The sequence below is a fragment of the Sturnira hondurensis genome, unplaced genomic scaffold, assembly GCF_014824575.4.
Source record: "Sturnira hondurensis isolate 20B ecotype Veracruz unplaced genomic scaffold, ASM1482457v3 Scaffold0002840, whole genome shotgun sequence".
NCBI classification, from domain to species: Eukaryota; Metazoa; Chordata; class Mammalia; order Chiroptera; family Phyllostomidae; genus Sturnira; species Sturnira hondurensis.
Genome location: NW_028075471.1, coordinates 4,039,583 through 4,067,442, shown reverse-complemented (window position 1 = coordinate 4,067,442; position 27,860 = coordinate 4,039,583). Strand labels below are relative to the sequence as shown.

At 36.2% G+C, this 27,860-nt stretch overlaps 1 protein-coding gene across 1 annotated transcript in view; it reads left to right on the top strand.

Annotated features, from left to right (window-relative positions):
• Positions 1 to 27,860, top strand: part of DNAH12 (dynein axonemal heavy chain 12) — a 234,256-nt gene that overhangs the window by 118,726 nt on the left and 87,670 nt on the right. The window contains exons 35-43 of the mRNA XM_037040727.1: positions 2,521 to 2,640; positions 4,713 to 4,901; positions 16,495 to 16,646; positions 19,134 to 19,272; positions 20,237 to 20,403; positions 22,223 to 22,478; positions 24,422 to 24,721; positions 25,272 to 25,450; positions 26,612 to 26,804. Of these exons, the coding sequence (XP_036896622.1) occupies positions 2,521 to 2,640; positions 4,713 to 4,901; positions 16,495 to 16,646; positions 19,134 to 19,272; positions 20,237 to 20,403; positions 22,223 to 22,478; positions 24,422 to 24,721; positions 25,272 to 25,450; positions 26,612 to 26,804 (1,695 nt within the window). The remainder of the gene's footprint in view (positions 1 to 2,520; positions 2,641 to 4,712; positions 4,902 to 16,494; positions 16,647 to 19,133; positions 19,273 to 20,236; positions 20,404 to 22,222; positions 22,479 to 24,421; positions 24,722 to 25,271; positions 25,451 to 26,611; positions 26,805 to 27,860) is intronic.

The following is a 27,860-nucleotide window of genomic DNA, read 5'->3' as shown; positions in this document are numbered from 1 at the left end:
CATTGATTTATTTCTGGGCTCTCTATTTGGTTCCATTGATCTATATGTCTATTCTTATGCCAGTGCTAGACTGCTTTGATTATAATGGCCTTGTATTATAGTTTAATATCAAGCATTGCAATCCCTCTAACTTTGTTCTTAGGATTGCTGAGGCTACTTTGGGTCTTTTTTGGTACCATATAAATTTTTGGAATAGTTGTTCTAGATATATGAAATATTCCATTTGTATTTTAATAGGAATTGTGTTGAATCTATAGATTGCTTTGGGTAGTATGACATTTTAACGATGTTAATTCTTCTAATCCATGACAGGGTATGTACTTCCATCTATTTATGTCTTCTTCAATTTCTTTCTTCAGTGTTTTCTATAGTTTTCTGAATAGAGATCTTTTACATGCTTGCTTAAACTTATCCCTAGGTACTTTGTTGTTCTTATTGCTATAGTAAATGAAAGTTCTCAGTCTCTCTTTCTAATAATTTATTGTTTGTGTAGAAAAATGCCATTGCTTTCTAAATACTGACTTTGTATCCTGCTCTTTTGCTGAATTCACTTATTAGGTTGAGTAGTTTTCTGGTGGATATCATATATACACTATCATGCTGTCAGAAAATAATGACAGTTTTACTTCCTCTTTTCCTTTTTTGAGTTTTTTTTTCCTTGACATTGGTTTCTAGTTTCAAGTCATTGTGATCTAAGAGTATGCTTGATATGATTTCAGTTCTCTTGAATTCGTTGACTTGTTTTTTGTCCTGCCATATGATCTATCATTGAAACTGATCCATGTTTATTTGAAAATAATGTATATTCTGCTTCTTTAGTATGAAATGTTCTGTAAATATCAATTACGCTCATTTGATCTAGATCAGGGGTGTCCAAGCTTTGGGTGTCTCTGAGCCACACTGGAAGAAGTTGTTTTGGGCCATGACATTAATTACATTGTGACACATAATTACAAAAAATTTTGATAATGTTTTAAGTAAATTTATGATTTTGTGTTGGGCCACAGGTTGGACATCCTGATCTAGAGTGTTGTTCAATGACACAATATCCTCGTGGATTCTTTGTTTGGAAGATCTATCCATTGTTGACAATGTGGTGCTAAAATCTCCTATAATGACTGCATTACTGTTTATCTGCTTCTTAAAGACCTCCATATTTTCATTATGTATTTAGGTGGTTTTATGTTGGGTGCATATATGTTCACAAAAATTATGTCCTCTTGATGGAAAACTCCCTTAATATGAAGTAGATGCTTGGTATGATTTCAATCTTCTTAAATTTATTGAGACTTGTTTTCTGTCCTAACATGTGGTCTATCCTAGAAAACATTCCATGTGCACTTGTGAAGTATATATATTCTTCTGTGTTGGGGTGAAATGATCTTAAGATATCAATTAAATCCATTTGATCTAGTGTGTCATTTAATGCCACTGTCTTCTTACTGCTATTTTATCTGGAAGATCCATCCACTGAAGAAAATGGGGTGTTAAAATCCCCTATTATGACTGTATTTCTGTTTATCTTCACTTTATGCTTATCAATATATGCTTTACGTAGTCAGGTGCTCCTATGATGGGTGTGTAAATGTTGGGGGATGATCAGCTAAAGTCTCAGAGCTTCCAGAAATCTGCCTTAGTTGTTAAACTTAATCACTGAGGTAACAACCTCCAGCTGTACTCAGGAGCCCAGCTTAAGCTCCACAGAGTGGGGCAGAGTAATTCCTGCAGGTGGTGGGGAGTGCAACTGCTTCCCCTCAGGCTGGTGCCATTTGGAGAGGAGCCCTCTGCCTGAGAAAGATGGCTTCTAGAGTATGGGGAATGACTCAGCACAGGGATCCTGACAGCTTTTCCTTCAGATCTCTCCCCAGAGCCATCACCCACAGACTCTCCTCATGCATCTCTAGTCCACTGTGTCCTCCCTCTGTCAGAACCCAGGTTAATGGCTGCAAATGAAATTTTGTGTGTTGGCCCTTTTAGAGGCTCTCTGTGTCTCCAGCCATCTCTCCCTGGTGGACAGAAACCTTGCTGCTTTCCTTAGCTGTATGTTATTTGGGTTCCTTTCCTGGATCTGGTGCTGTAGGCTGGATATCCCTCTGGTACTTTAAAGTTTCAGATATCCCTCTGGAGCTTTAACAGACACCTGTGGGAGCCCAGCCAGCCCTCTTGCACCTCCTCTGCAGTTTGTACCAGTCTTTTTGTGGTGATATGGCTTCGTCTGTCTCTGTGATTATAAGGCTTCTCTCCAGCTAGTGTTCAGTTGGTTACTCGGGATGATTTTTCTCTAATTTATTTGTAATTCCAGTTTGGTCCTGGGAGGAGGTTTGTGCAGCTTCTACTTATTCCTCCACCATCCTGGGACCTGAAGAGATTTTTAAAATCATGCATACAGTTTAAATTCTTTAAGTTTAAATGTTATAAAGAACTTATAAAAACAATGTTTGCTTTTATCACTTTTAACATATTTATCTTCTTTTATTTTTCAAATAAGATGAAAGAAAATATATTCTTTTCACTTTACAGGAATTGATTCCTACAAGTGATAGCAACTTGGTTGTGTCTCTCACTCGCCTCTTTGAAGTACTACTCTGTGATGTGCTAGAAAATGATCCTACAAGCAAGCACATTCGTGTTTGGATTATGGTTGGTTTTTTTCTTAATGTGGTTTTTCATCACAGAATGAAATATGCATCTGACAAATGATACTTGTACTGAGAAAAACATTGTAAGATGTAGAACTGTTTTTTGTTTGTTTGTTTGTTTGTTTTTGGTGAGCACTGAACAGCTGAAGACATTAAAGTTTCCCTGACCTGGTATTTTGATTTTAAAAAAACACACTTTTTTAAAAAAGTAAAATATGTTGGAATGGATCAAATATACCCTGTTATTGATACAATATAATAATTTGTTTAATACTAAGGTGACAATGTGATCCCATGTGAACTTTATTAATCCAATATGGATTTTAGGTGAATTGATTTTGTCTTAATGTTAAGCCAGAATGTCATTGCAAGAAGCTGGCTACAAAAGACAAGGAGCAGGCATCCAATCAGGTAGGTAGAGTATTTCTGGCAGAATCCATAGAGCACATGAGTAGGGAGAAGTCAGTGGTCCAGGTTAGCTAATGTCTAGAGGTCAGAGAAGGCCAGAGAACATGACTGTGAGGGAGCCAAAGGAAAGAGATGCTTTGCTTTCTTACGTGGTATATGCTACTTTCCCATCTACCACCTTATTCTTAAAGCCTTAATCCCCTCTACTCAGTCTACCTTCTCTTCTATTCTATGGTAATAGTAGTTTCCTCCTACTGTTTCCTCTACATCTTGTTCCCACAGGAAATATACCTCAGACACCCCACATTCCAGGGTTCACTGGTAATACCAATCCCTTCCTTTCCCCTCCCCATTTGTCATTATTTTCCTTCACTTTAGAAGAAATCGAATAGACATATTTGAAGTATAATTTATTTATATCTCCTCTTCTCTCTAGGTTTGGAACTGCCTTTCTCAGAACTAGTTTTTAATATTCTTTCTAATGCATCACTTTTCTATAAAATAAAAGTGTCCTCAGAATAGTTTACCTGTATCACTTTCATGTTATATGTTTCCTGAAATTTTTTATTCTGTCTGTAAACCTAAATTCCTAAAGTTATTTAAATGGTTCAGAATCATTTTTGGACTAATATAGATTGAAACCTGGTTGGATTTTTTTCTCTTAAAATATATTTGAACCTAAAAAAACCAATTAAGCAAAGAAGCAGAACAGAAACAGAATCATAGATATGGGGGTCATTCGGAGAGTTATCAGCTGGGAGGGGGAAGGGGAAAAGGGGGGAAAAGGTGCAGGAATTAAGAAATAAAAATTAGTAGGTACAAAATAGACAGGGGGATGTTAAGAACAGTATAGGAAATAGAGTAACCAACCAACTTATATGTATGACCCATGGACTAAGGGGAGAGATTGCAGGAAGGAATGGGGGTACTGGATAGAGGGAGACAAAGAGGGAAAAATTGGTATAACTGTAATAGCATAATCAGTAAAATATATTTTAAAAAATACATATATTTGATGGATTTTAAAACTAGATAAGGCATGTGTCTTGAGTAAAATTCAAAAGGCAAAAGTAGATTTTCCATTCATACCAGTTCCCCAGCCACTTTCAGGGCAATGACTATTACCAGTGCCTAGGCAGCCTTCTAGAGGTATTTGATGAATATTCTTCTCTCTACATTTTTTATACACATTAGCATAGCATACATACTTGTTTGCATCTTTTCTCAATATATCTTGGAGATTACTCTTTATCAGCTGAGTTACCTACTTCTTTATTAGCTGAATTTATTCCAGTGTATGTAGCACAACCCAATTAAGCAGATCCCCATTGAAGAACATTTGAATTCCTTCTGAACTTTTGCTATCACAAACAATGCTGCAGTGAATTTTCTTATACATATATCATTTTAACACTTGGGAATATATTTCAGGATAAAGTCCCAAAAAAGAAATTGCTAGATTACTTGGCATGGACATTTTAAATTTAGGCAGCTATTGCCAGAGAAATACTCTTCATGTGGTTTAGCTATGCTCCAGTCAATTTTATTTATAGATCTAATTTTTTTCCAAGTAGGGTACCTAGACTTTAATATGTTAAATTGTATGTAACTTGTGAAAAACTTATTTTAATAATTTAAATTAATTGTTCTTTTTTTTACTAACAGGCTTGCTTTATATTTTCTTTGATTTGGTCCATTGGAGCAAGTTGTGATACAGATGGTCGTGTTGTTTTTGATTCTTTCCTACGATTAATCATATTGGGAAAAGATGAAAGCAACCCAGTGCCTCACTCTGTGGGTAAATGGGAATGCAACTTCGATGAAAAAGGCTTAGTCTATGATTACATGTATGAGGTATGACATAAAATGATTGTTATGATAAGCTATAACCCACAAAGTATCAGATCAGCAAGCAAAACTCCTGAATTCCCATCCTAGAGGTATTTTGTGTCCTGTGGGTGGCATTGTAGTCCCTTCTCTTTAGTTTCTCCTTTTGTAATATGTAGGAAGATAGAAAAACCCTCTTTAAGAATAGTTTACAGTTTCATGTTTAAATTAAATCTATTTTCTGCACTTTAAAAAAGGACTTACAAAAAGATTATTTTAAACAGCAACATTTGAATAATCATTTTAGTCATGCAAATTTTACTTAACAAATTCATGAGATCTGGGTGGAACCTAGGTACAATTTTATCTAAATTTCAAGATTTATAGATTAAGAAACAAACCTATAAAGGCAAATGGCTAGAAGAGTTCAGGACTTGATCCAAGCACTCTTAACTTCCAGTGCAGAAATCTTTATTTGTTTCCAGATACTGTTTGATTTCTTCCTTAATCTCATTGTTAATCCATTCATTATTTTAAAAAACACGTTATTCAATCTCCATGTATTTGAATGTTTTTGAGTTTTTTTTCTTGAGGTTGGTTTCTAGTTTCAAGTCATTGTGATCTGAGAGTATGTTTGATATGATTTCAATTTTCCTGAATTCGTTAAGGTTTGTTTTGTGTCCTACCATGTGATCTATCATTGAAACTAATCCATGTGTATTTGAAAACAATGTATATTCTGCTTCTTTGGTATGAAATGTTCTGTAAATATCAATTAAGTCCATTTGATCTAAAGAATTTTTTTTTCATTGCTAGAATTTCCTTGTTGATTCTTTGTTTGGAAGATCTATCCATTGTTGACAATGGGGTGTTAAAATCTCCTACAATGACTGTATTACTGTCAAGCTCCTTCTCAAAGTCCTCCAGAATTTTCCTTAGTATTTAAGAGCTCCTATGATGGGTGTATATATGCTTCCAAGGGTTACATCCTCCTGATGAACAACTCCCTTAAGTATTATGTAGTGACCTTCTTTGTTCCTTTCTATGGCCTTTGTTTTGAAGTCTATTTTGTCTGCTATGAATATTGTCACCCAGCTTTTTTTCCTGTACATTTGCTTGAAATATTTTTTTCACTTTCAGTCTCTGTAGGTTTTTTTGTTCTGAGGTGGGTCTCTTGTAGGCAGCATATGTGTGGGTCATGATTTCTTATCCATTCAGCTACTCTCTGTCTTTCGACTGGAGCATTGAATCCATTCACATTTAAGGTTATTATTGATAGGTATTTATTCATTGCCAGTTTACTTCCTCAGTACCTGTGTTCCTCTCTCTCTCATTCTTTTTCTTCCTCTTCTTAAAGCAATCCCTTTAGCATCTCTTGCAGTGCTTGTTTGGTGGAGGTGTATTCTTTGAGCCTTCTTTTGTTTGGGAAACTCCTTATTTCACCTTCTATTTTAATTGAAAGCCTCGCTGGATAGAGTAGTCTTGGTTGCAGGCCTTTCCTTTTCATTACTTGGAATATTTCTATTTCCTTCTGGCTTGTATTCTTTTCATTAAGAAGTCAGCTGCTAGCCTTACTGGGGCTCCCTGGTGTGTTACTTCCTGTTTCTCCTTTGCTGCCTTTACAATTCACTCTGTCTTTAAGTTTTGCCATTTTAATTATAATGTGTCTTGGAGTGGGCCTTTTTTGGTTCATCTTGATTGGGACCCTCTGTGCTTCCTGAACTTATGTAACTTTTTCCCTCACCAAGATAAGGACATTTTCTGTCATTATTTTTCCAAACAGGTTTTCTATCCCTTGCTCCTTTTCTCCTTCTAGTATTCTTATGATATGAATGTCGTTATATTTCATGTTGTCCTGAAGCTCCCTTAAAGTATCCTCTTTTTTTAGTCTTGTTCATTTTGTTGCTTTGAATTGTCTTTTTTTCTACCTTGTCTTTCAGCTCATTGATTCAGTCTTGTGCTTCATCTACCTTGATTTTAATTCCCTGTAGTGTAGTCTTCATTTCACATATTGTATTTTTTATTTCCTCCTGGTTCTTATTCTTAGTTTCTATGGCCTTTTTCATGCTGATTGGTTCCCACTAAGTTCCTTGTTGTTATTAGTTCCCACTAAGTTCCTTGTTGTTCTCACTGAGTTCTGAGCATCCTTATATCCATTGTTTTGAACTCTATGTCTAATAGATTGCTTGCCTCAGTTTCATTTAGGTCTTTTTGTGGGGATTCCTTTTTTCATTTTGATTGGGAGTTGTTTCTTTGTCTCTCCATTTTAAGTGACTTTTTTTGTTTGTTCTTGTGTATCAGATTGGTTTGTTTTGACTCCCTGTCTTCATGGGGTAGCCTTTTGTGGTAGGAGTTCTGTGGGACTCAGTGGTGCAGTCTTTTTGATCTTCTAGGATGGATGCTCTAGGGGATGACCTTTATTCAGTTTATTTGAAGTCTCTTGTTTTACTTGGGCTTTGAATATTCATGGCTCATTCATTAGTGGGTTCTCCCCTCTGGCTGCCTGACTGAGAGTCACAACCCCCACCATGTCTTGTATGGTGTTGTACAGGTGCTGGCAGAACAAAGCAAAACTACCCAGAAAACCAAACTCACACCAGCAAAAACATCCCCCTACTACATCAGCACTATTGACAGCAAATGGGCAAAGATTAATAGAGGTGGGGAAAGATTAAGAATATTATAAGGTAGGAAGAAAGAATATGAGATGACTAAAGGAAGGAAAAATGATTTTGAGAGGGATGAGGGAAGAAACATAATAAGACTAGGGAATAGAAAAAAGGAGAATAAAGGGAGAAAATAAATTTTAAGACATAAGTAAAAAAGGAAAGGAGATGGGAAAATGGACTAAGAAAAGGGAAGAGTATAACATAATGTCTTGAAATAAAATTTTAAAAACATAGCAAATCAACAGAAACAAACTTGAAAAAATACCACAACATGCTCAATAAGAACCACAGATGAGAAAAGATTAATAAAAGTAGAAAGAGAATAAGAGTATTATAAGAAAGAGAAAAAATAATACGATATGTCTACTGTAAAGAGTAATGACTTTGGGAAGAGAGAGGGAAGAGAAATAATAAGAGTAAGGAATAGAATCCTGGCTAAGAAAGGTAAAAAATATAATTCAAATAAGCATGAGCAGTACAAAGTAAAATGGAGTAAGACAGGAGGAGAGTAATCTATGAGATTTTAAATAAAAAGCTAGTGAAGAAATAGGAATAACACTGAAGAAAAAACACCAATAATCACAATACCCATGCCAAACAAACAACAATTAATAAAGGTAGAAAGAAAATTAGACTATTACAAGAAAGGGAAAAAGAATGTGAGCAGACTAAAAAAAAAAGAAAAGTGATTTTCAGAGGATAGATGGAGGAGAAATAGTAAGAATAAGGAATAGGAAGGAACAAGGCATAGAAAGGGGGAAATAAAACTTAAAAATAAGAAAGGGCAGGAAGAAGGTGAAATGGAGTAAGACAAGGGGAAGTTACAATGTGAGATTTGAAATAAAAATACAAAAATCTAACTAAAAAGAATAAGAAAAGACAAAAAATTAGTGAATTTGTTGGAATACAACTGAAGAAAAAGAAGAAATGTTAAAAGGCTATGTGAGAGAAAAAAATAACAAATTCTGAAGAAGAACCAAGTGGAATTCATCTTAGCAGAGTTTGGTGTTTGCCTTCTGTCTTCTTCTGGATCCATCTCTGGCTTTTTTTTTTTTTTTCCAGTTCTAGGTATAGGTGTGGGTCATCCATTCTGGCAGCACCTCATGTACCAACTTCAGCTGCCTCTAAAGGGGGCTCCTATTGTAATTGGAAGGGTCAGACCTGTGGGTCTGCCTTGGGAGGTGCTGTTCAGCCTTCTGGGAAGATTGTGGATGCGTTTCCCTGCCCCTGTGCCACCTGTCTTGGTCTGTTCCAGTTCATTTCCGATAATGCATAGTTTCTGATGAACTTATTGTCCATTTCAAGGGAGGGGCCAATCTGTGTAAGAAGGACAACTCTTTCCTGCTTGATGCTGATGGTAGCTCTGTGTGTGAGCTGAGGCTGGGTGGGACCCTGATTATCCCTTGCTGCTCTGATTTCTGATCTCCCTGCCTTGCTGGCCTTGGTGGAATAGGGCCTTAGGAATCAATGTATTTTGCCTCCTTGAGAGAAGTAGAAAATTGGCCCTTTTGGTGTTCCTCTGTCTGTCTTTTGCCTGCAGATATGCACCCTGCAGGGGGTTCTTGAGCCTGTCCTGCCTGTTCTACAGAGCTTCCCCACTAGATCTGGTACTTGCAATCCTGCAGGACATGGGGACTGGGTATGTCCTTCCCTTTCTAGAGGTTTGGACTTTGCCAGGTAAGGGCTTTCTTCCGGGCTGTAAATAGTCTTGGGTGCTCCACTCTTGCTTGTCTAAATCCCAGCCCACTGTCCTTGCTGTAGACACAGTCCTGAACTCTCCATTTTGTATAAACCCCGGCTTGCTAACCACACTGGGCTGGGTGGTTAGTCCCTTTGCTGCAAAACTTTCTGATCTCTTTGTCCAGCTGTATACTATGGGAGCGAACTGTGCTTTCCGTCTTGTCCCTTTGCTGGCTGAGTAGCATGGCACAGGGTTCCTGCTCCTCATGCTTCAGCTCCCCTTTTAAAAAATCTCTCTGTGGCACACCTTCTGCAGTACCAAGTACTGTCCAGTTCATCACACACACCACCTCTTCAAAAAGCTAAATGTCTTTCACAGTCACAACTGGCTGCAGCCTGCCTCTGCCTGACCCAGGTGTAGTCCCTGATCCTTTTGGGTGATAAAGTCCCTCTCTTTCTCTGGCATACTCCTGGTTTGCATTTAGCTCTGTAGCTATGGAGGTGCTACCTGCTGTTTATGCGTAGCCTGCATCCTGGCTCAGTTTTCTGAGGTTTCCCTGCCCTGGGAGGTGAGGGAGTCACAAACCTGCAATTTCTAACTAGTTTCTCCATGGCTGTAAGTGGCATGCATAGGGTATTTCCTCTTCCACTTATAAAATCTCCTTACCACCCATTGTGAAGTGTCTTCTGTACTCCTTAGCTTCCAAATGTCATATCAGCAATTCAGTTGATTGTTCATGTTATTTGTTAGAAGATAAGTTGAGAGAGAATCTGAGTGCGGGGCAAGAGCAAGTGAACTCAGCTTCCACCTACTTGGCCGCCATCTTCTCTCTCCCAATTTGTATTGCTTAATCCTTCAACATTTTCATTCATCCCCCCAACCCCCTCCCATCTGGCAAGGATCGACATATTTTCTGTATGAGTTTGTTTGTGTTTTGTTTATTTAGGTTTTTCAATTTTACATATAAGTGAAATCATATGGTATTTGTCTTTCTCTCTCTGACTTACTTCATTTAGCAGAATATTGTCTGGGGCCATTTGTGTTGTTGCAACTGGGAAGATTGCATTTTAAAAAATATATATTTTATTGATTATGCTATTACAGTTGTCCCATTTCCCCCCTTAATGGCCTGCATACCCCCTCCCACCCACATTCTCCCCCTTTAGTTCATGTCCATGTGTCATACATATAAGTTCTTCAGCTTCTACATTTTCCATACTATTCTGATCCTCCCTCTGTCTATTTTCTACCTACCATCTATGCTATTTATTCTCTGTACCTTTTGCCCCCACTCCCCTTCCCACTCCTCTATTGATAACCCTCCATGTGATCTTTATTTCTCTGATTCTGTTCCTATTCTAGTTGTTTGCTTAGTTTGTTTTTGTTTTTTTTTTTTAGGTGTAGTTGTTAATAATTGTGTTTGCTGTCATTTTACTGTACATCTTTTATCTTCCTTTTCTTAGATAAGTCCCTTTAATATTTCATATAATAAGGGCTTGGTGATGATGAACTCCTTGAACTTGACCTTATCTGAGGAGCTCTTTATCTGTCCTTCCATTCTAAATGAAAACTTTGCTGGATAGAGCAATCTTGGATGTAGGTCCTTGCCTTTCAGGACTTTTAATACTTCTTTCCAGCCCCTTCTTGCCTGTAAGGTCTCTTTTGAGAAATCAGCTGACAATCTGATGGGAACTCCTTTGTAGGTGACTGTCCCTTTATATCTTGCTGCTTCTAGGATTCTCTCCTTCATTTTAACCTTGGGTAATGTAATTCTTATGTGCCTTGGTGTGTTCCTTCTTGGGTACACCTTCTTTGAGACTCTCTGAGCTTCCTGGACTTCCTGGAAATCTATTTCCTTTGCCAGATTGGGGAAGTTCTCCTTTGTTATTTGTTCAAATAACCTTTCCACTTGTTGCTCTTCTTCTTCTCCTTTTGGTACCCCTATAATTCGGATGTTGGAACTTTTAAAGATGTTCTGGAGGTTCCTAAGCCTCTCCTCATTTTTTTAAATTCTTGTTTCTTCATTCTTTTCTGATTAGATGTTTCTTTCTTCCTTCTGGTCCACTTGATTGATTCGAGTCCCAGTTTCCTTCCCATCACTATTGGTTCCCTGTGCTTTTCCTTTCATTTCACTTAGTGTACCCTTCATTTTTTTATCTAATTTGTGACCAAAATCAACCAGTTCTGTGAGCATCCTGATCATCAATATTTTGAACTGTGCATCTGATAGGTTGGCTATCTCTTGGTTGCTTAGAAGTATTGGCTCTGGGGCTTTGAGCTGTTCTTCTGCTTGAGCCATAATATTTTGGTCTGTTTGTGCTTGTTAGGTGTGAGAGGCAAAAGCTTAGGTGTTCACCGGGGCAGGTCAGCCAGGTCGCTGGGTTGTGACTGGGTGCGGGGTCAGAGAGGGATAAATGGCATTTGTTCTACTCTCTCTCAAATTTCAGTCCCCTCTGCCACTCCCCACAAACAAATTGGGCCCTTCTGGTGCTGGTTCCTGGGTGGGTGGGAACATTGTGTACATTCAAGGACTCTGTGGATCTCTCCAACGAACTCTCCTGTGAGGCTGGGAGCCACTCCCGGCACCTCAATTTCCGAAAGTTTTTCCAATCAGTGCTCTTAGGCTTTATTTCGCATCACTGGGGCCCTGGGTTGCACAGTGTTTCTCACTGCCCTTTTTTTTTTTTTGCCTGGTTTACCTGCATGCAAATGTGTGTCGTTGGTCAGCCAATCACCTTGTGAGCCTCGTTTCCTCCCTCTGCCCAATTCTGCTAACCACCGCCTCTTCCTTCTAGGACCCCTCTCAGCTCGCTGCTGACTCTGCCCCTCTTACCAGTCTGGATGAATGGTTCATTGTTGTTGGACTTTGGTACAGTTCAAATTTCTGTCTATTCTGGTTGTGTTTTTGTTTCTAAATCTTTGTTGTCCTTAAATTTGGTTGTGTGAGGAGGTATAGTATTTCCACCTATGCCTCCATCTTGGCCAGAAGTCCTCCCAATTGTTTTGTTTTTGATGATGGTGCTGGGAATCACAGGAGGTCTGCAAGCCAAGCACAGACCACTGAGAGGAATCGGATGCTACCTGAGTCATGGATTTCTATTTTTTTCCCTGAGATACGGTACCCCTGAGTGGCCTAACTGGGCAAAAGGGGGAAGGAAGGACTGTGTCTGTTTGTGGGCATTTTAAGGAACTTCCACTATTTAATGGTGACATTCTGCCATTACTCTAAATTTGTATAACTTTTGAATAAATAGTTCCTTTCCTTTTCACCACATTCTGGCATTGAGAGCCATAATTTCCTGGTAGTGAACAAAGAATCTGCTGTGACAGAGGGACCCCCTAACTCCCAAGGTCCTGCTACCAGATACTACTGGTAGCAGTATCAACATGAAAGGTTCATCAGGCCGAGAAATGAAGTTTTGTTTGACAACCAAAACATTTTTCCCATGAGTAACTTGGTCAAGAACCAAATTATTTGAAATGGGAGACATTTGAGAAGCGAAATTTGACTGTGTTGGGTAGATCTGCCAATTCTCCTGGTCTTGGTGGAGTGGTTTTATGTTGTGAGTTCTATAGGGCCCAGTGATACAGTCTTCTCAGTCACCCGAGCTGGGTGCTCCAGGGATATGCCTCATGTGGGTTGTGTGTGCCCTTCTGCAATAGTTGAGGCTTAATTGCTATTAAAACATCGGAGAGGGGGTGGGCTTGGCCCTCAGACTAACTGGCTGCAAGAAATGACAGTGATGAGCTGTTCAGGGGCAGACCCCAAGGAGAAGGATTCACTTTAGCAGGACTCTAGTCCCTGCCAAGCTTACCCTTTGGATACGTTGTTTGTGGAGCTAATTGGATAGTGTTCTGGTGTTGTCTGAAGCCAGCCATTGAGTGTATTGGTTTTGAGCCATCTTGGGAGAGGCTCTGCTTCAGGCCAGGGTGTGCTGTTGCCTGTGTCTAGTCCAGGGCTACTTGGGAGGAGATACAAAGTGATCTGCAAATGGTTGCCACCTGTGCTGGGCTGAGAGGGTCAGCTGCAAACTGAGGCCAGCTGCCATTAGTGCTAGCCTTGGGGCCACTTAGCAAGTAGTAAGGGACAAGTTGAGACTAGTTACTGCTTGTATGAGTTTGTGGACCTTTGAGAGATTTTAGGAAAGTCCACAGCACCAGTTGACACAGACTGCTTGTGAAGAAGAGCTGCTGAAAGAGATCTGGGCCTGTGAATGAGTTGAGTGGGGCAGGTTTCCAGGGAATCCCCAGGGTGGAGCAAATAGTGTCAGTCAATTTGATGGAGACTGAGATGTGGAGCCCTCCTTTGCTTGCAGGCTGGGTGAGGGGAGGGCTCAACAGGGAAACAATTTTGTCTGCTAACACTTCTATACAGGACAGAGCTGCCCTTCCCTCCCTGGCTCTGAAACCAGACAATTCAGTTCTTCCCTGTGTGTCCCTTGCACTTTCTGAGCTACTTTCAAATGCTTGTGAGTAAGTCTGTGTTCAGGCCCTGTAAGTGGATACCTGTGTCTCCAGCAGCCCTGTCTCACCTTGACAGAATCCTCACTGATTTTCATTGCCAGATGCTGTGAGGACTCCTTTCCCTGGCATTGGTAGTCCAGGTGGGGAGTCTGGTGTGGCGTGGGTCCCCTTTCTCCTCAGGGGGGACTTCTGCAGTCAAGATATCCCTCCTGATTCTTAATTACCACATGTGGATGGGGGAGAAGCTCATATCACATCTCTCTGTGGCTTCTTCTTTGATAGGAATACTGTTCAGTTAGTCTTCAGGTGATTCTCAAGAGTGGTTGTTCTATAGTTTTAATTTTGATGCAGCAGTAAGAGGAGGTAGAAAAACTACAACTGTAGTTTTTCTTAACTTTGTAAAATTTTTTACTCTATAATATGTGCATATATAACTTTGAAAAAATAAAAGCTGAAACCTAAAATATTAAGAATATAAAACATTCCGCCAACCTTGCAAAATTACTACCCTTAAAACACAATTTTCTAAAAAATAGTTAAAGATTCTTAGCTGCCAGCCATAGTACTGAAGTAGGGTCCAAGAGACCCCATACTTTGCCAGTTTTTAACCCTGTTGTTTCTTTCTTTTAAATACATTCTATTGATCATGCTATTATAGTTGTCCCATTTTTCTCCCCTTTCTCCCCCTCTGCCCTGCACCCCATCTCCCACCAGCATACCCGCCCCCTTTAGTTCATGTCTGTGGGTTGTACATGTAAGTTCTTTGGCTTCTACATTTCCTATACTATTCGTAACCTCCCCCTGTCTATGTGGTACCTACAAATTATGCTTCTTATTCCCTGTACTGTTTCCGCTATCGTCTCCCCTTCCCCTCCCTGCTGATAACCCTCCATGTGATCTCCATTTCTGTGAATCTATTCCTGTTCTAGTTGTGTGTTTAGTGTTTTTTTTTAAGGTCCAGTTGTTGATAGTTGTGAGTTTATTGTCACTTTACTGTTCATAATTTTGATCACCTTTTTCTTAGATAAGTCCCTTTAACATTTTATTTAATAAGGGTTTGGTGATGATGAACTCCTTTAACTTGACCTTATTTGGGAAGCACTTTATCTGCTCTTTCATTCTAAATGATAGCTTTGCTGGGTAGAGTAATCTTGGATGTAGGTTGTTTCATGACTTCAAATACTTCTTTCCAGCCCCTTCTTGTGTGAAGGGTTTCTTTTGAGAAATCAGCTGAGAGTCTATGGGCACTCCTTTGTAGGTAACTGTCTCCATTTCTCTTGTTGCTTTTAAGGCTCTCTCTTTCTCTTTAATCTTGGGTAGTGTAATTATGATGTGCCTTGGTGTGTACTTCCTTGGGTCCAACTTCTCTGGGACTCTGAGCTTCCTGGACTTCCTAGAAGTGTATTTCCTTAATTGCATTGGGGAAGTTCTCCTTCATTATTTTTCAAGTAAGTTTTCAATTTCTTGGTCCTCCTCTTCTCCTTCTGGCAGACCTGTGATTCAGATGTTGGATGTTTAAAGTTGTCCCAGAGGTTTCTAAGCCTCTCCTCATTTTTTTGAATTCTTATTTCTTCATTCTTTTCTAGTTTAATGTTTATTTCTTCCTTCTGTTCCAAATTGTTTATTTGAGTCCCAGTTTCCTTTTCTTCACTATTGGTGTTTTTCCCTGTGTTTTTCTTTTTTTCATTTTGCATAGCCTTCACTTTTTTTTCTCTATTTTGTGACCATACTCAACCATTTCTGTGAGCATCCCGAATACAAATGTCTTGAACTGTGCATCTGATATGTTGGCTATCTCTTCATCACTTAGTTATTTTTCTGGCATTTTTATCTATTCTTTCATTTGGACCATATTTCTTCATCTCAGCACACCAGTCTGGATGAATGTTTCTTCTTTAACTCCTTGGTTGTTGGACTTCCACACAGTTTAATTTTCTGGCAGTTCTGGCCTTTTTTTTTTTAATTGGTTGTTGTCCTTCTTTTGGTTGTGTGAGGAGGCAAAGTGTATCTACCTAAGGTATTGGCCAGAAGTCAATACCTTAACCCCTTTGTTTCTTGATGGTAGGAGGCCTTGGGATCTTTGGGGAAGGATGTAGTGACCTGAAGAGGAAGCTAACGATGGAAGAGGAGTCAGGGAAGCATGTATTAGTGAGGTACTCATGGTGACAGAACAGCTATTATTTAGCCTCTGGTTCAGAAGAGTTTCAATACTGTAACAGTCAGATCAGCCATTTTGATATGTCCTTGCTGAATATCCAACCTGGATCAAATTGTGAAATAGAATAATTTTAGAGAAACAAACATAGTGAGTTCACATGATATTTTGTTTCTAGTTAGATTATTGCCCCTTTAATATATGAAAATGTGAAGTTAAACTTCTGTAAATTGTAACTTGAGCTACATGGCAGTACTTCTCAAATAAATATTTAGTGTGTACTAAAGGACATTTTAAAGGTGCTTTGGAAAGGTTGGAGTGTTAAGAGGACATAGAGGCAAAAATATTTGAAATTTTATATATGTTGAATTTGTGACAACTAAACTTTGTTACATTGTTCACATTATCATTGAAAAGGATAATTAATCTGAAGAAAAATATATTTCTTAGATAGTGTATTCATGGGTGTTTATTAAGCTGCTTCATGACTTTAAAGTATTTTATACACTATTTTGAATGAAACTATTACTTCATACTAAAAAGTGGAAAGACTATAGCATTTCTTAAAGCAAATATGATAACTGTGTTAAAAAGAGCCTCCAGGTAGTGAGTGCATGGTTATAATATTTTGAAACTTATGTTCTCTTTTAGTTGAAAAACCGAGGTCGCTGGCTCCATTGGAATGAATTAATCAAAAGTACTAATTTAGGAGATAAATCTGCCAAGATTCAAGATATCATAGTCCCTACAATGGACACAATTAGATATACATTTCTAATGAATTTGAGTATTACTTATGCAAAGTAAGAAATTCTTATAATATATACTTTAAACTTAACAGTGTCATTCTAATGGGGTCAGAGGGTATTTAAAGTAAAATTTTTGGTCATTCATCTTCTGATAACTGAGCCTCTGGGGAGTGTAATTTTCATGTCCATGGTAGCAGCTGGTTAATGGCAAACCTAGAATCCAAGTTTCTTATTGCCCACTACAAAGCCTTTGTCATCATACTTTGTTGCCTCATAAGCTGCCTTATATTTCTTTTACTTGTAACAGATTAAAAATTAGTGTTATTAAACAGGTATGCATTCTACTCAAAGATTCACTGTACTCCTGAGGTCAAACTAACCATTATTCACATTCTTCCATTATATATAGTATTTTTCAAATATATCCTGTTCTAGTTTTTCCAAACTTAAGGTGAACATGCGAAACTCAGACTTAAATCAGAAGAACACATCAAAAAAAAAGAGTACGTCAGGAGGTGGGCTGGGGTGGGGGTAAAAAGCAAAATACTGTACTCGAACAACAATTAAAATAAATAAAATAAAATAAAATAGTACACTAAACTGATCAAAAGCCTAGCATATACTATAGGCATATCCAAACCAACTTCATTAATAATATTTTGTAGTCATTTCTCTTTTAAGTCATGAGGCATAATTTATCATTAATATTTTTGAACTAGGGAAGCTTACATAATGTGCATAAAAGTAATGGTTTGTTGTTCATAAAGAATGAATTTTGTGGGAATTTTATCTCTTTTAATAAACAAAAAACCCATAAAAAATAGCTTCTGAGGGAACATTATTTTATCCCTATTTTGTAGTTGCATTTTTGCATTCAATGACTAATACTTAAAACATTTTTAAGCAAGGAAGGCACTTGCCAATTCCACAGAATTCTAGTATAGGAGTTCTTTTGTGCTGTGACCCATTTGTCAGAATAATACTTTTAAATGAGTAATATAAATGTAGGATTACAAAGGACACCATATATTGAAATACATTTATTAAAATGGTGAAAAAAAATCGGGCTACAGTAGCAATACATTTGCTTCTTTATTAATATTTTAAATAATGTGATCTAGCAATGATTCATAATTTTGAAAAAGTCATGCTATAACTAATATTTTGATTTATCACTAACAATTATAATATTTAATGTCTGTGATTTCTATTGGTGACAAAGATGCAAGTACTATTAATACAATTGCTCCATTTTAGTTAAGAATAGTGAAAGTAAAGATATAACCTTTTTGTCATCACAGTTCACAGATTCTTTGAATATTGTGTAAGAATTTCTTCATTTAGTCCATGGATCCCAAATTAAAAATGACATTTATTAAAATTGTTTTCATAAATAGTTTTTCATAAGGCAAGTGTTACTCAGATTGGAACACATTGATGAGTCTCAGGAATGACTGCAGTTCTAAAAGAACTTTAATTTTATGCTTATACTTCAATGATAATTTTAAAAATTAATATTAGCATAATTGGGTTATTTAGGTGACCCCTTTTGACTGAATGCTGTTGCTTAGTTTTAGTGCCAAGCTTTCATGTTGGTCTTTATATAATTGTGTAGTATCAAGTTATCACACAAAATGACAGGAGCTAATTTTTAATTCACTATTTCTCAAACTTGGATTTCTTAAGAATTCTGTGAACATAAACTCATAAGATTGTTTTCACTTTCAAATTAGTTATGATCACTTAAGAATGAGAAGCCCTTCTTGAGGTCTAACTGAATGGAGAATTCCTTAGGGTTTGCTTTTAGACAAGTATTTTCGGTTAGTAACTCTGATTAGATTCTAAAATGCTCAACAGGTATACATAACTTTAGAATTCATTGGCATTTAGTTTCTCACACAAACTTTATGCTGTTGAAATAACTGTAAAATAACCTAAATCTGTCTTATTGTCACCATGTCATTTGTGTATTCCACATGGTACCCTGTTGCCTGTACTTCTAACTAAAAAAAATACAACTGTATTACTTTTCTTTTCTTTTTTTTTAAGATTTTTTATTTATCTTCAGAGAGGAAGGAGAGAGGTAGAGAAATATCAATGTATGGTGGCCTTTCATGTGTCCCCTGCTGGGAGTTGGCCTGCAGGGAACCAGCCTGCAACCCAGGCATGTGCCCTGGCTGGGAATCGAACTGCGATCCTCTGGTTCGCAGGTGTATTACTTTTCTAAGTAGACAAACTTTGGCTTTCTTTTCTGAAAATTCAAGCATGTTACTACTTGTTTTAGGAGTAGGTTTGTGTATAGCAATGTTACATCTCTTCAAATAAAAATTGTTATTGAAGTCCCAGTAACAGTAGGCATAAATATGTGCCAATTGATACTTAGTAGTTTTTCATGATATAATAATGATAGATTAAAATGTGAATTTTTAGATGAAGATGATTTGATTATCATTTATGTTATCAACTATCTCCAACTTCTTTTAGTAGAAATGTATTCTGACTTTCTCCCCTTTGAATGATATCTTCATTATTCTCCTAAAGGCCACTGCTTTTTGTGGGTCCAACGGGTACAGGAAAATCAGTGTATGTGAAGGATAAGTTAATGAATCACTTGGAAAAGGATAAGTACTTTCCTTTTTATGTTAATTTCTCTGCACGGACCAGTGCCAACCAGGTTCAGGTTAGTTTAACATAAGAAACATGGGTCTATAGTTATTACTTTTTTTGCCTTATTTAATTAGTGTTTAAAATAGTAAATGAGAAGCTGTGTAAATTTTCTATGAATTTAAATAAAACACCAAAACTCTAATTTTTGGCATTATAAGTACATTTTAAAAGTGGGATTTTGAGGATAAATGTTTGGGAGAACATATTTACACTAATACTGGATTGTTGAGATTTGTCACCTTTCTTCTTGAGCCCAAGAAGAAGCCACAGTTGATTTCTTAACTGGAGGATGAAGTTTTTAAGAGAGGAGTCAGAGCAGAGAGAGCCAAAGAAGAGAGAACTTTCTAGACTCTCCTAGATGATCCCTAGGAACATTTACTGCTTATAGAAGCTCGCTCTATGAAAGATCTATCAAACCATGGACTATTGTAGACCTTCTGTGGCAAGAATCATGTAGCTGTACATCCCACTTTTTACCCCCAAAAGTGCCAAGGTGACAGTGTTGCCTGAGGCCTTTTCTAATCACCATTTTTAATCATCCATCCCTAAATTTATGTTTGTCCAATCTCTTTTAATCTGTGAGACTCATTTCCATTGTTTTAAACCTGTAAAATTCCCTTAATCTCAAAATTTTACAAATTTAGATTAGTGCTTTTAGGCAGTAAATTTAATTGCTATGTTTGGGTATCCAATAAGAAAATTATTTTGCGTGCACATTTTGTGTGTATTATTATGTGCATGTGTGTACAATATAAATATATAATATGTATGTAACAATTTTTAGAACATAGAAGGATTTCGATAAGTGCTTTTTGAATGATGTTGAATATGAACTTTGCTATCACTCAAAAAGTAAATAAATATAAATAAACACATATACATAGTCTTGCTTAACATTATTTCTTTATATAATTAGACTTAAATTCCTTTTTTCCTGATGTTAGTATGGTTACTACACTTTCTTCTTTATATTTTAGAACATTATTATGGCTAGATTGGATAAAAGACGCAAAGGAGTCTTTGGACCACCAATGGGAAAGAAGTGTGTAATTTTTATAGATGACATGAATATGCCTGCATTGGAGCAATATGGAGCTCAACCTCCTATTGAATTATTACGACAATTATTTGACTGTGGGAATTGGTAACTATTTAATTGAAGTCTTAATTAGTCATGCTAGAGTCATTTTTTGTTCTCTGTTTCTATATTAGTTTCTCACAGCAAAATAATACATTTTTTCATGTTATTTATGAAAGAAAATGGTTACTCTTATTTTTCTATGTAGAAAATTTTGGAAGACTTTTTATACCTCTTTAATACTATGTTTTCCTCTGAATGTGTCAGTTAGATAATAGATTAATAACACAGTATTGGAAATGTAAATATTCAACAATGTAGTAAATTCTTTTCTTTTCAGCTATTATTTTCAGTTATTAAAAATAATTTATAGATATCTTTCAAAGTACCATCCCCCCAGGGCTGTGAATTTATGGGTAGTCTACAACCTAAATAATTATAATCAGCACCCCACGTTTCTATCATTTAAAATTTTCTATATTCTTTGTGACTGTTTGGGACTACCATGTCTGTGAGATGGCTTGGTTTTAACAGCAATTTCATAGCTGACTCTGCACCCCCTCCGCCCATTTTATGGTGATATGGTTAGTTTTCAACATGTAAAACACTGTATCTTTTAGTTAGGATTACTAATTCTTTATTTTCTTCTCTTAAATATACTTTTCTAATCCCCAAAATACCATTCTTATTTTAAGGCAAGAGTAGACTAATTTTAAAGCTAAGTCCTCTTTTGGAAATACATTTTTGAAATGTATATAATCACTGTTAATAGTGTATTCCCTATTCCTCCAGGGTTTTTTTCTTTATAAGTACAATTTTATTTTTAGAAAAATATTCATATTACACATTATTGCTGGAAATAGTCACTGTTAATAGTGAACTCCCTATTCCTCCAGGGTTTTCTTTAAAATACAATTTTATTTTTTTATAAAAATAGACTCATATTACACATTTTTGCAATTTATTTGCACTTAAATATTTATCTTCAACACCTGTCTATGTTATTTGTTTCATTGGCTTTTAATACTATTTAGTTGCATGGATTTTGCCATAGTATACTTAGCCATTTCCCTATTGACAGCTGTTATGGTTGCTGCCAAGAACCAAATCTATTTTCATACTTTCTAGTGTGCTCTTAGACTGAGAACTGGCTATATAGATTTCTCCTACCACCCTCCCCATTTTTGAAAGAAGTTCGTTATTAAAGAACTTAATGGCCTATTGGAAATAAGAACCTTTTCGATTAAGTCCTTCCAACTAAATTGAGCCATGTAGATACCCCTTTCTGTTAAAAAAGTCTTTGGAAATTGGTTACTCCTTTAATGGGTCCCTTTTTATATAACCAAAGTTTTATATATAGTTACTCTCTAGATGTCCTTATCTGCCTTAAAGATAACATTTGAGATGAGAAAAAGGAATCAGGACTCGGTTGTAAATAGGACAACTATGTAATTTTTTGTACAAACTGGGACATTTCTAAGAGTAAATGGGAAGTGTTAGTAATTACTCCAGGAGAAGCACAAACCAGAATCGTCTTAAGCAAAATGGGACATATGATCACCCTACCTGTAATCACCTACAAACAAAAGGATTTGGATTTGGAGTAAGAAGACTAGCAAAGAGTCAAATTGAAAAGGAGAGTAGGAGGAGAGAAAGGGAAGAGCAAGACGAAGAGACATTCTTAGAATTCTGGGCAGCAAAACCAGTGTCACTGAAAGGAGAAACAGTGCTGCTTTAACGAAAAGTTCTCCCCTACTCCAAGCATTATCTAAAGTTCTTCCTTTTAGAGAAGCTAAGATCAGACTAAGTTTCTAGGGAGATCTACATTGCATTCCCTCTGACTGGCTTTATAACGGATCGTCTTAAACTTTCATGTGCTTTCAAGGTATGACCTTAAGGACACAAGTAAAATCACACTGGTGGACATAGAGCTGATTGCTGCCATGGGCCCTCCAGGTGGTGGAAGAAATCCAGTCACTCCCCGTTTTATTCGACATTTCAATATCTGCACTATTAACACTTTCAGTGATGAAACAATGGTCCGGATCTTCTCATCAATTGTAGCATTCTACCTTAGGACTCGTGAATTTCCTCCAGAGTACTTTTTGACTGGAAACCAAATTGTCAGTGGAACTATGGAGGTGAGCAAATAATGCAATACAAAATGTTTTGCTCTCTATATATATACCTCATTGAGTCCTTACTGATTTTTTAAAACGTGTTCTCTTAGACATTTACTTTGGTCTTCAGTGTCAGAGAAGCTGTTAAGAAGGCTTGATAACAGGAAAACCATAGGCTTTGAAGTTAGGAAAATTAATTGGGTTTCAGCCTTGACTGCTATTTCCTAGCTTTATGGAGTTAAGCAAGTAATTTGGCCTTCTAGAAACTCATTTTTTTAAAAATGTAAATAATTTCATTAATAATTTTCATATTGCTATATATAGTGAAATGACATTATTCTGGATCTATTGGTTTAAATAAAATATATATTATTAAAATTAATTCTGTTTTTTTTAATTGTTGATACTATTACATTTGCCCCTGCCCACATCCACCCTCCAGCCAGAAACTCATTCTTTTAATTATTAAAATGCGAGAAATGATCACCCTACCTGTAATACAGGTAGGGTGATCATATCTCCCTACCTGTTTTGCAAGGTTGTTATAAGGAAATCATCTAGAACCATTATATCCACATTGTAGGTGTTTCCCAAATTGTCAGGTTTCCACTCTGGTATTTATACATTTTCTTTTTTCTCTCTTTCTTCCCTTTCTTCATGTTTGTCCTAAAAAATAAAATAAACTTAAGCATCTTATAGATATATTATTTTCAGCCAGATCACATAACTTACAATTAGCAATGAAAAAAAATATAAGGAAACAGGGTGAGAACAGAAAACAAGACTGCCTGTATGACCAAAGGGCAGCTCTTAACTTAATTCAGCATGTTATCTGCCTCTGCTCAGAGGCCAGTGCCAGCCTTACTGCTAATGGAAAAAAAAAATGTATTCAAGGTAAATCAGCGACAATTTCTTGAAGTCAGCTTTCTGGAGCTTTAATAAAGTGAGGTTCACTTTGGGATCATTGTAACCAGAAGCAAAAAGCACCCCCTACAATCATTCCATCAGTTTTCAAGAGCACTGTATCTTTCTCCTATCATTCTGGTGGAAAATTTGTTTTGTTAAAGTAGAAAAACTATGAGCAAAGAGATGGTACATTGTAATTGCTGTACTTAATTATGATATAGAAAAGTGCTTCTATGTATAAAATATGATATTTATATTTCAGACATCCCCTAAAAAGAGAGGGGAGTTGGTCAGGCAGAATGGGATACAGAAAGGATCCTTTTCCCACCTCCTATCTTGGAAGCATTATAGACCTACCAAGTGTAGAGGTTAGGGAAGGAAGGCGAATCATAAAACACATAAATAAATAAATAAATAAATAAATAAATAAATAAATACTTTCATTCAATTTTTTTCAGGCAACATTATAAATGATTCAATTTATCTTCCTTAAAAATATTAAACTTTATTTGGTGAATTCAGCATATAGTAAAAAGATACTTTATTTTCATATTTTAGCCAGTTAAATAAAATTAAGAAGGGATAGATAGAAAAAAAAGAAAAGGTAAGAGAGAGAATACATTAGTTTGTTTTTAAGTCAATAGCAGTCATTAAGTCAATAGCAGGAAATTGTTTTCTTCTCTTCATTGGGAATACTTCATAATGAGTTATCTGACTTCCCTTTCTACTGAAATTTTTGTTTACTTAAGTCCAGGTCTATCACCTTTAAATGGGGCAGTCATAGTAACTGGGAAATAAAAGCATTGTTGCTTCTTGGGCTTGGATGGAATATGATAATAGTAAGTTCCCTGAAATTCATAATGCCTGGCTGAGTGGTATAAACCAAAAAGCAAACAAACAAACAAAAAGATATATACCATGCTAGCCTTAAGTACTATGCAATTTTCCAAGCCAATATAATCTGATAGGATAAATAAAATATTTTACATAACATGCTGTTTGTTATATGGATTTGCTAATTATGAGCATTTTATCTTTGTTACTTTTTTCATGTTCAGATATATAAACAATCCATGGAAAATCTTTTGCCCACACCCACAAAATCTCATTACACTTTCAACTTGAGGGACTTTGCACGTGTCATCCAGGGCTGCTTACTCATTGGAAGAGATGCTGTGGAGAGTAAGCACACCATGATTCGGTTGTTTGTGCATGAGGTTCTTCGAGTGTTTTATGATCGTCTCATTAATGATGAGGATCGACACTGGCTGTTCAATTTAACCAAAGTTGTTATAAAGGACCATTTTAAAGAATCATTTGATACTGTCTTTTCACATTTGAGGAAAGAGAATGCACCAGTGAGTATATTTAGTGAGTAAAAACATTAAGTTAAAAGAGTACAATAGCATGAATTGTTATCATCAACTTATCTTTAAAAACTACTGCTTCTTAATGATCATATTCTGTTATATTCTCTCATTAATAGGTATTTATTTTGAAAAGATTTATGTATGTAGAGGAATTATGTATGTAACATAGAAATTATTTAAAGAATAAAACTTTATATGATAGAGATTCAATAATAAAATAGATGTAAAGTGTTTAACATGGTGACCAAATCTTAGTAACTACTCAGTGAATGAGAGTCACTCAGAATGACTTCTCCAGCCTCTGGATGGTGAGGGGAAATTTTTTTAAATAGTAAAAAAGCTCTTTGTTTTATTTCCTAAGGATACAATATAATTTCAGGTATTAATTTTACAACTATATTATATTCTACCTTAATGTTTAAAAGAATTATCTAATTGATAATCATCCTATAATAGACAAAACAAAATTTTATGTATTTTCTTAAACTTATTTTAGAAATATTTTTTGTTTTATATTTTGTTGATTTTCACTCTACAGGTAACTGAAAAGGACTTAAGAAATCTTATGTTTGGTGACTATATGAATCCTGATCTTGAAGGAGAGGACAGAGTTTATATTGAAATTCCAAATATTCATCATTTTAGTACCATTGTGGATCAGTGCTTAGATGAGTATAACCAAACTCACAAAACAAGAATGAATCTTGTCATTTTTAGGTACCTACATTTAGTATTAATGGTTGAAATTACTATTTATAAAAATTTATTATGAAATATATTAAATGTATGAAAAGATATAAGAAAAAATATGATGAACAACCTTGTACCCATAACTGAGCTTAAGAAATACATTATTAACAATTTATTTCTAATAATTCCCTGTGTAGCCAACCTTCCCTCACTGCATCTCCGTTGTACCCTGCGGGAGTAAAAGAGAACTCATGTGTCTTTGGACTTTTACTACACATGTGTGTTCCTAAACATACAAGGGCAGTCAAAAGTAGGTTTACAGCTATTTTTATGGAAAATAATACAATGACAAATAAATAATAATACAGGAATAAACTGTTTTGCATACTCACAACTGTAAACCTACTTTTGCCCACTCCTGTATATGCACTGTCTTATTTTGCATGTTTAAAATTCACACACAAGAAATGGTTTTGTTTACTACTATATTGCATTCCACTCTATAAGTGTTACACAATGTAGTTATTTTTGTGAGATAGATTTTAGGTGTCCTCTGGTTTTTGCAATTATAAAAGGTTTGAATGTTCATGTCTCCTTGGGTACTTGTGTTAAGAATTTCTTTAGGCTGTATTCCTGGAAGTGAAATGATTGTGTCATGGTATGTGAGCATCTGCTACTTTACTAAGCTTTGCCAAAATTCCTTCAAAAATATTTATTGTCTTTAAGAGCTTACCTTGTCCCCCTTCCTTGACAGTACTTAGGGTTGCCAGACTGATGGGCTCGGCAAGCTTTGCCAGTCTAAGGAGAGTGGCTCCAACTCTAATTCCCCTAATCACCAGTGAGGCCATCTTCCCTGAATTTGTTATTTTGGGAATAATTGATTTCCTATTTCTTACATAGAAATCTTTGTATTAAAAAGTTAAATAAATGTTTTTAATAAAAGCATCAGAGTACTTCCAGTACAAGTGGTTACAATTTCATTTCCATAATTTGTATATTACATTCCCTGAATTTGTACTTTAGTTTTCCTTTGCATCAAATGTTCCAATTGTAACAGCTTTCGAAAATCACACATTTTTGATGATTACTTCTTTAAAATTGGTCTGTCCCTCTAGCAAAGTAAAACAGTAGTTATGAGTAAATGTACATTTGTACTTATATTTTCAAGTATAATATTGCTATTTGTAGGTATGTGTTGGAACATTTATCACGAATATGTCGAATCCTAAAGCAGTCTGGTGGAAATGCTTTGCTTGTTGGACTTGGAGGAAGTGGTCGTCAATCTTTGACTCGTCTGGCTGCATCCATGGCAAAAATGCAGATTTTCCAACCAGAAATTTCTAAGAGCTATGGTATGAATGAGTGGAGAGAAGATCTGAAGGTAAAAATATGAAGAAATCTAGTGTCTAAAATAATATTAGTCCATTCTTTTACCTGTGAAGAAAGAGCCAACCTGTATAGCTATATGCTGAATACATTGATGATGATGATAGTGATATTATCCATAGAGTAGTTAGTGTATGTGCTGAGCACTGTTCTAAGTGTTTTACATACCTCATCTCATTCTATAGATACAGTAATTCAATGCAGAATGTGTGGTTGTCTTTGTACTTTACTGACGAGGAAACTGAAGTTGAATTTAGCTTCTTCAGAACTGTCTTGCTGTCCCAGTAACCAAGAGAATAGTGGAGTGCCTGCTTGGGGGTGTCATCCTCATGTGTGGGTGAGCACACCACTCTGCAGGCCCAGGAGCAGTAGCTCAACATGGAGAAAAAAGAAGGGAGATATTGCTAGACTTTTTTCATTTTCACTGATCTTCACTGAATCTATACCCCGAAGATTGATATAAAGAAAGATATCATTTAAGACTTTTTAATGAAAATGTTTACAACTATAAATTTTCCTCTTAGCATTGCTTTTGCTGTATCTCCTTAAATGATGGGGTTTTGTGTTCATTTGTTTCAAAAATGTTCTAATTTCACTTAGGATTTCTTCTTTGACCTTTTGGTTATTTAAGAGTTTGTTGTTAAATTGCCATGCATTTGTAGACTTTTAAAAAGTTTTTCTTCTGTTATTTATTTCTAGTTTCATTCCATCGTGATCAGAAGAGATGCTTGATATGATTTAAATCTTCTTAAAGACTTTTATTGTGGCCTAACCTGTTATTATCCTAGAAAATGTTCTGTGTGCACTTAAGAAAAATGTGGCTCTGGTGGGTGTAACTCAGTAGGTTGGGTGTCATCCTGCAAACCAAAAGATCACTGATTCTATTCCTGGTCAGAGCACATGCCTGGGTTGCTGGCCAGGTCCCTGGTTGGGGCGTGTGAGAGGCCACCGATCAATGTTTCTCTCTCACATCAATGTTTCACTCCCTCTCTTTCTCCCTCCTTTCCCCTCTCTCTAGAAATAAATAAAATATGTTTTTAAAAAAGAAGAA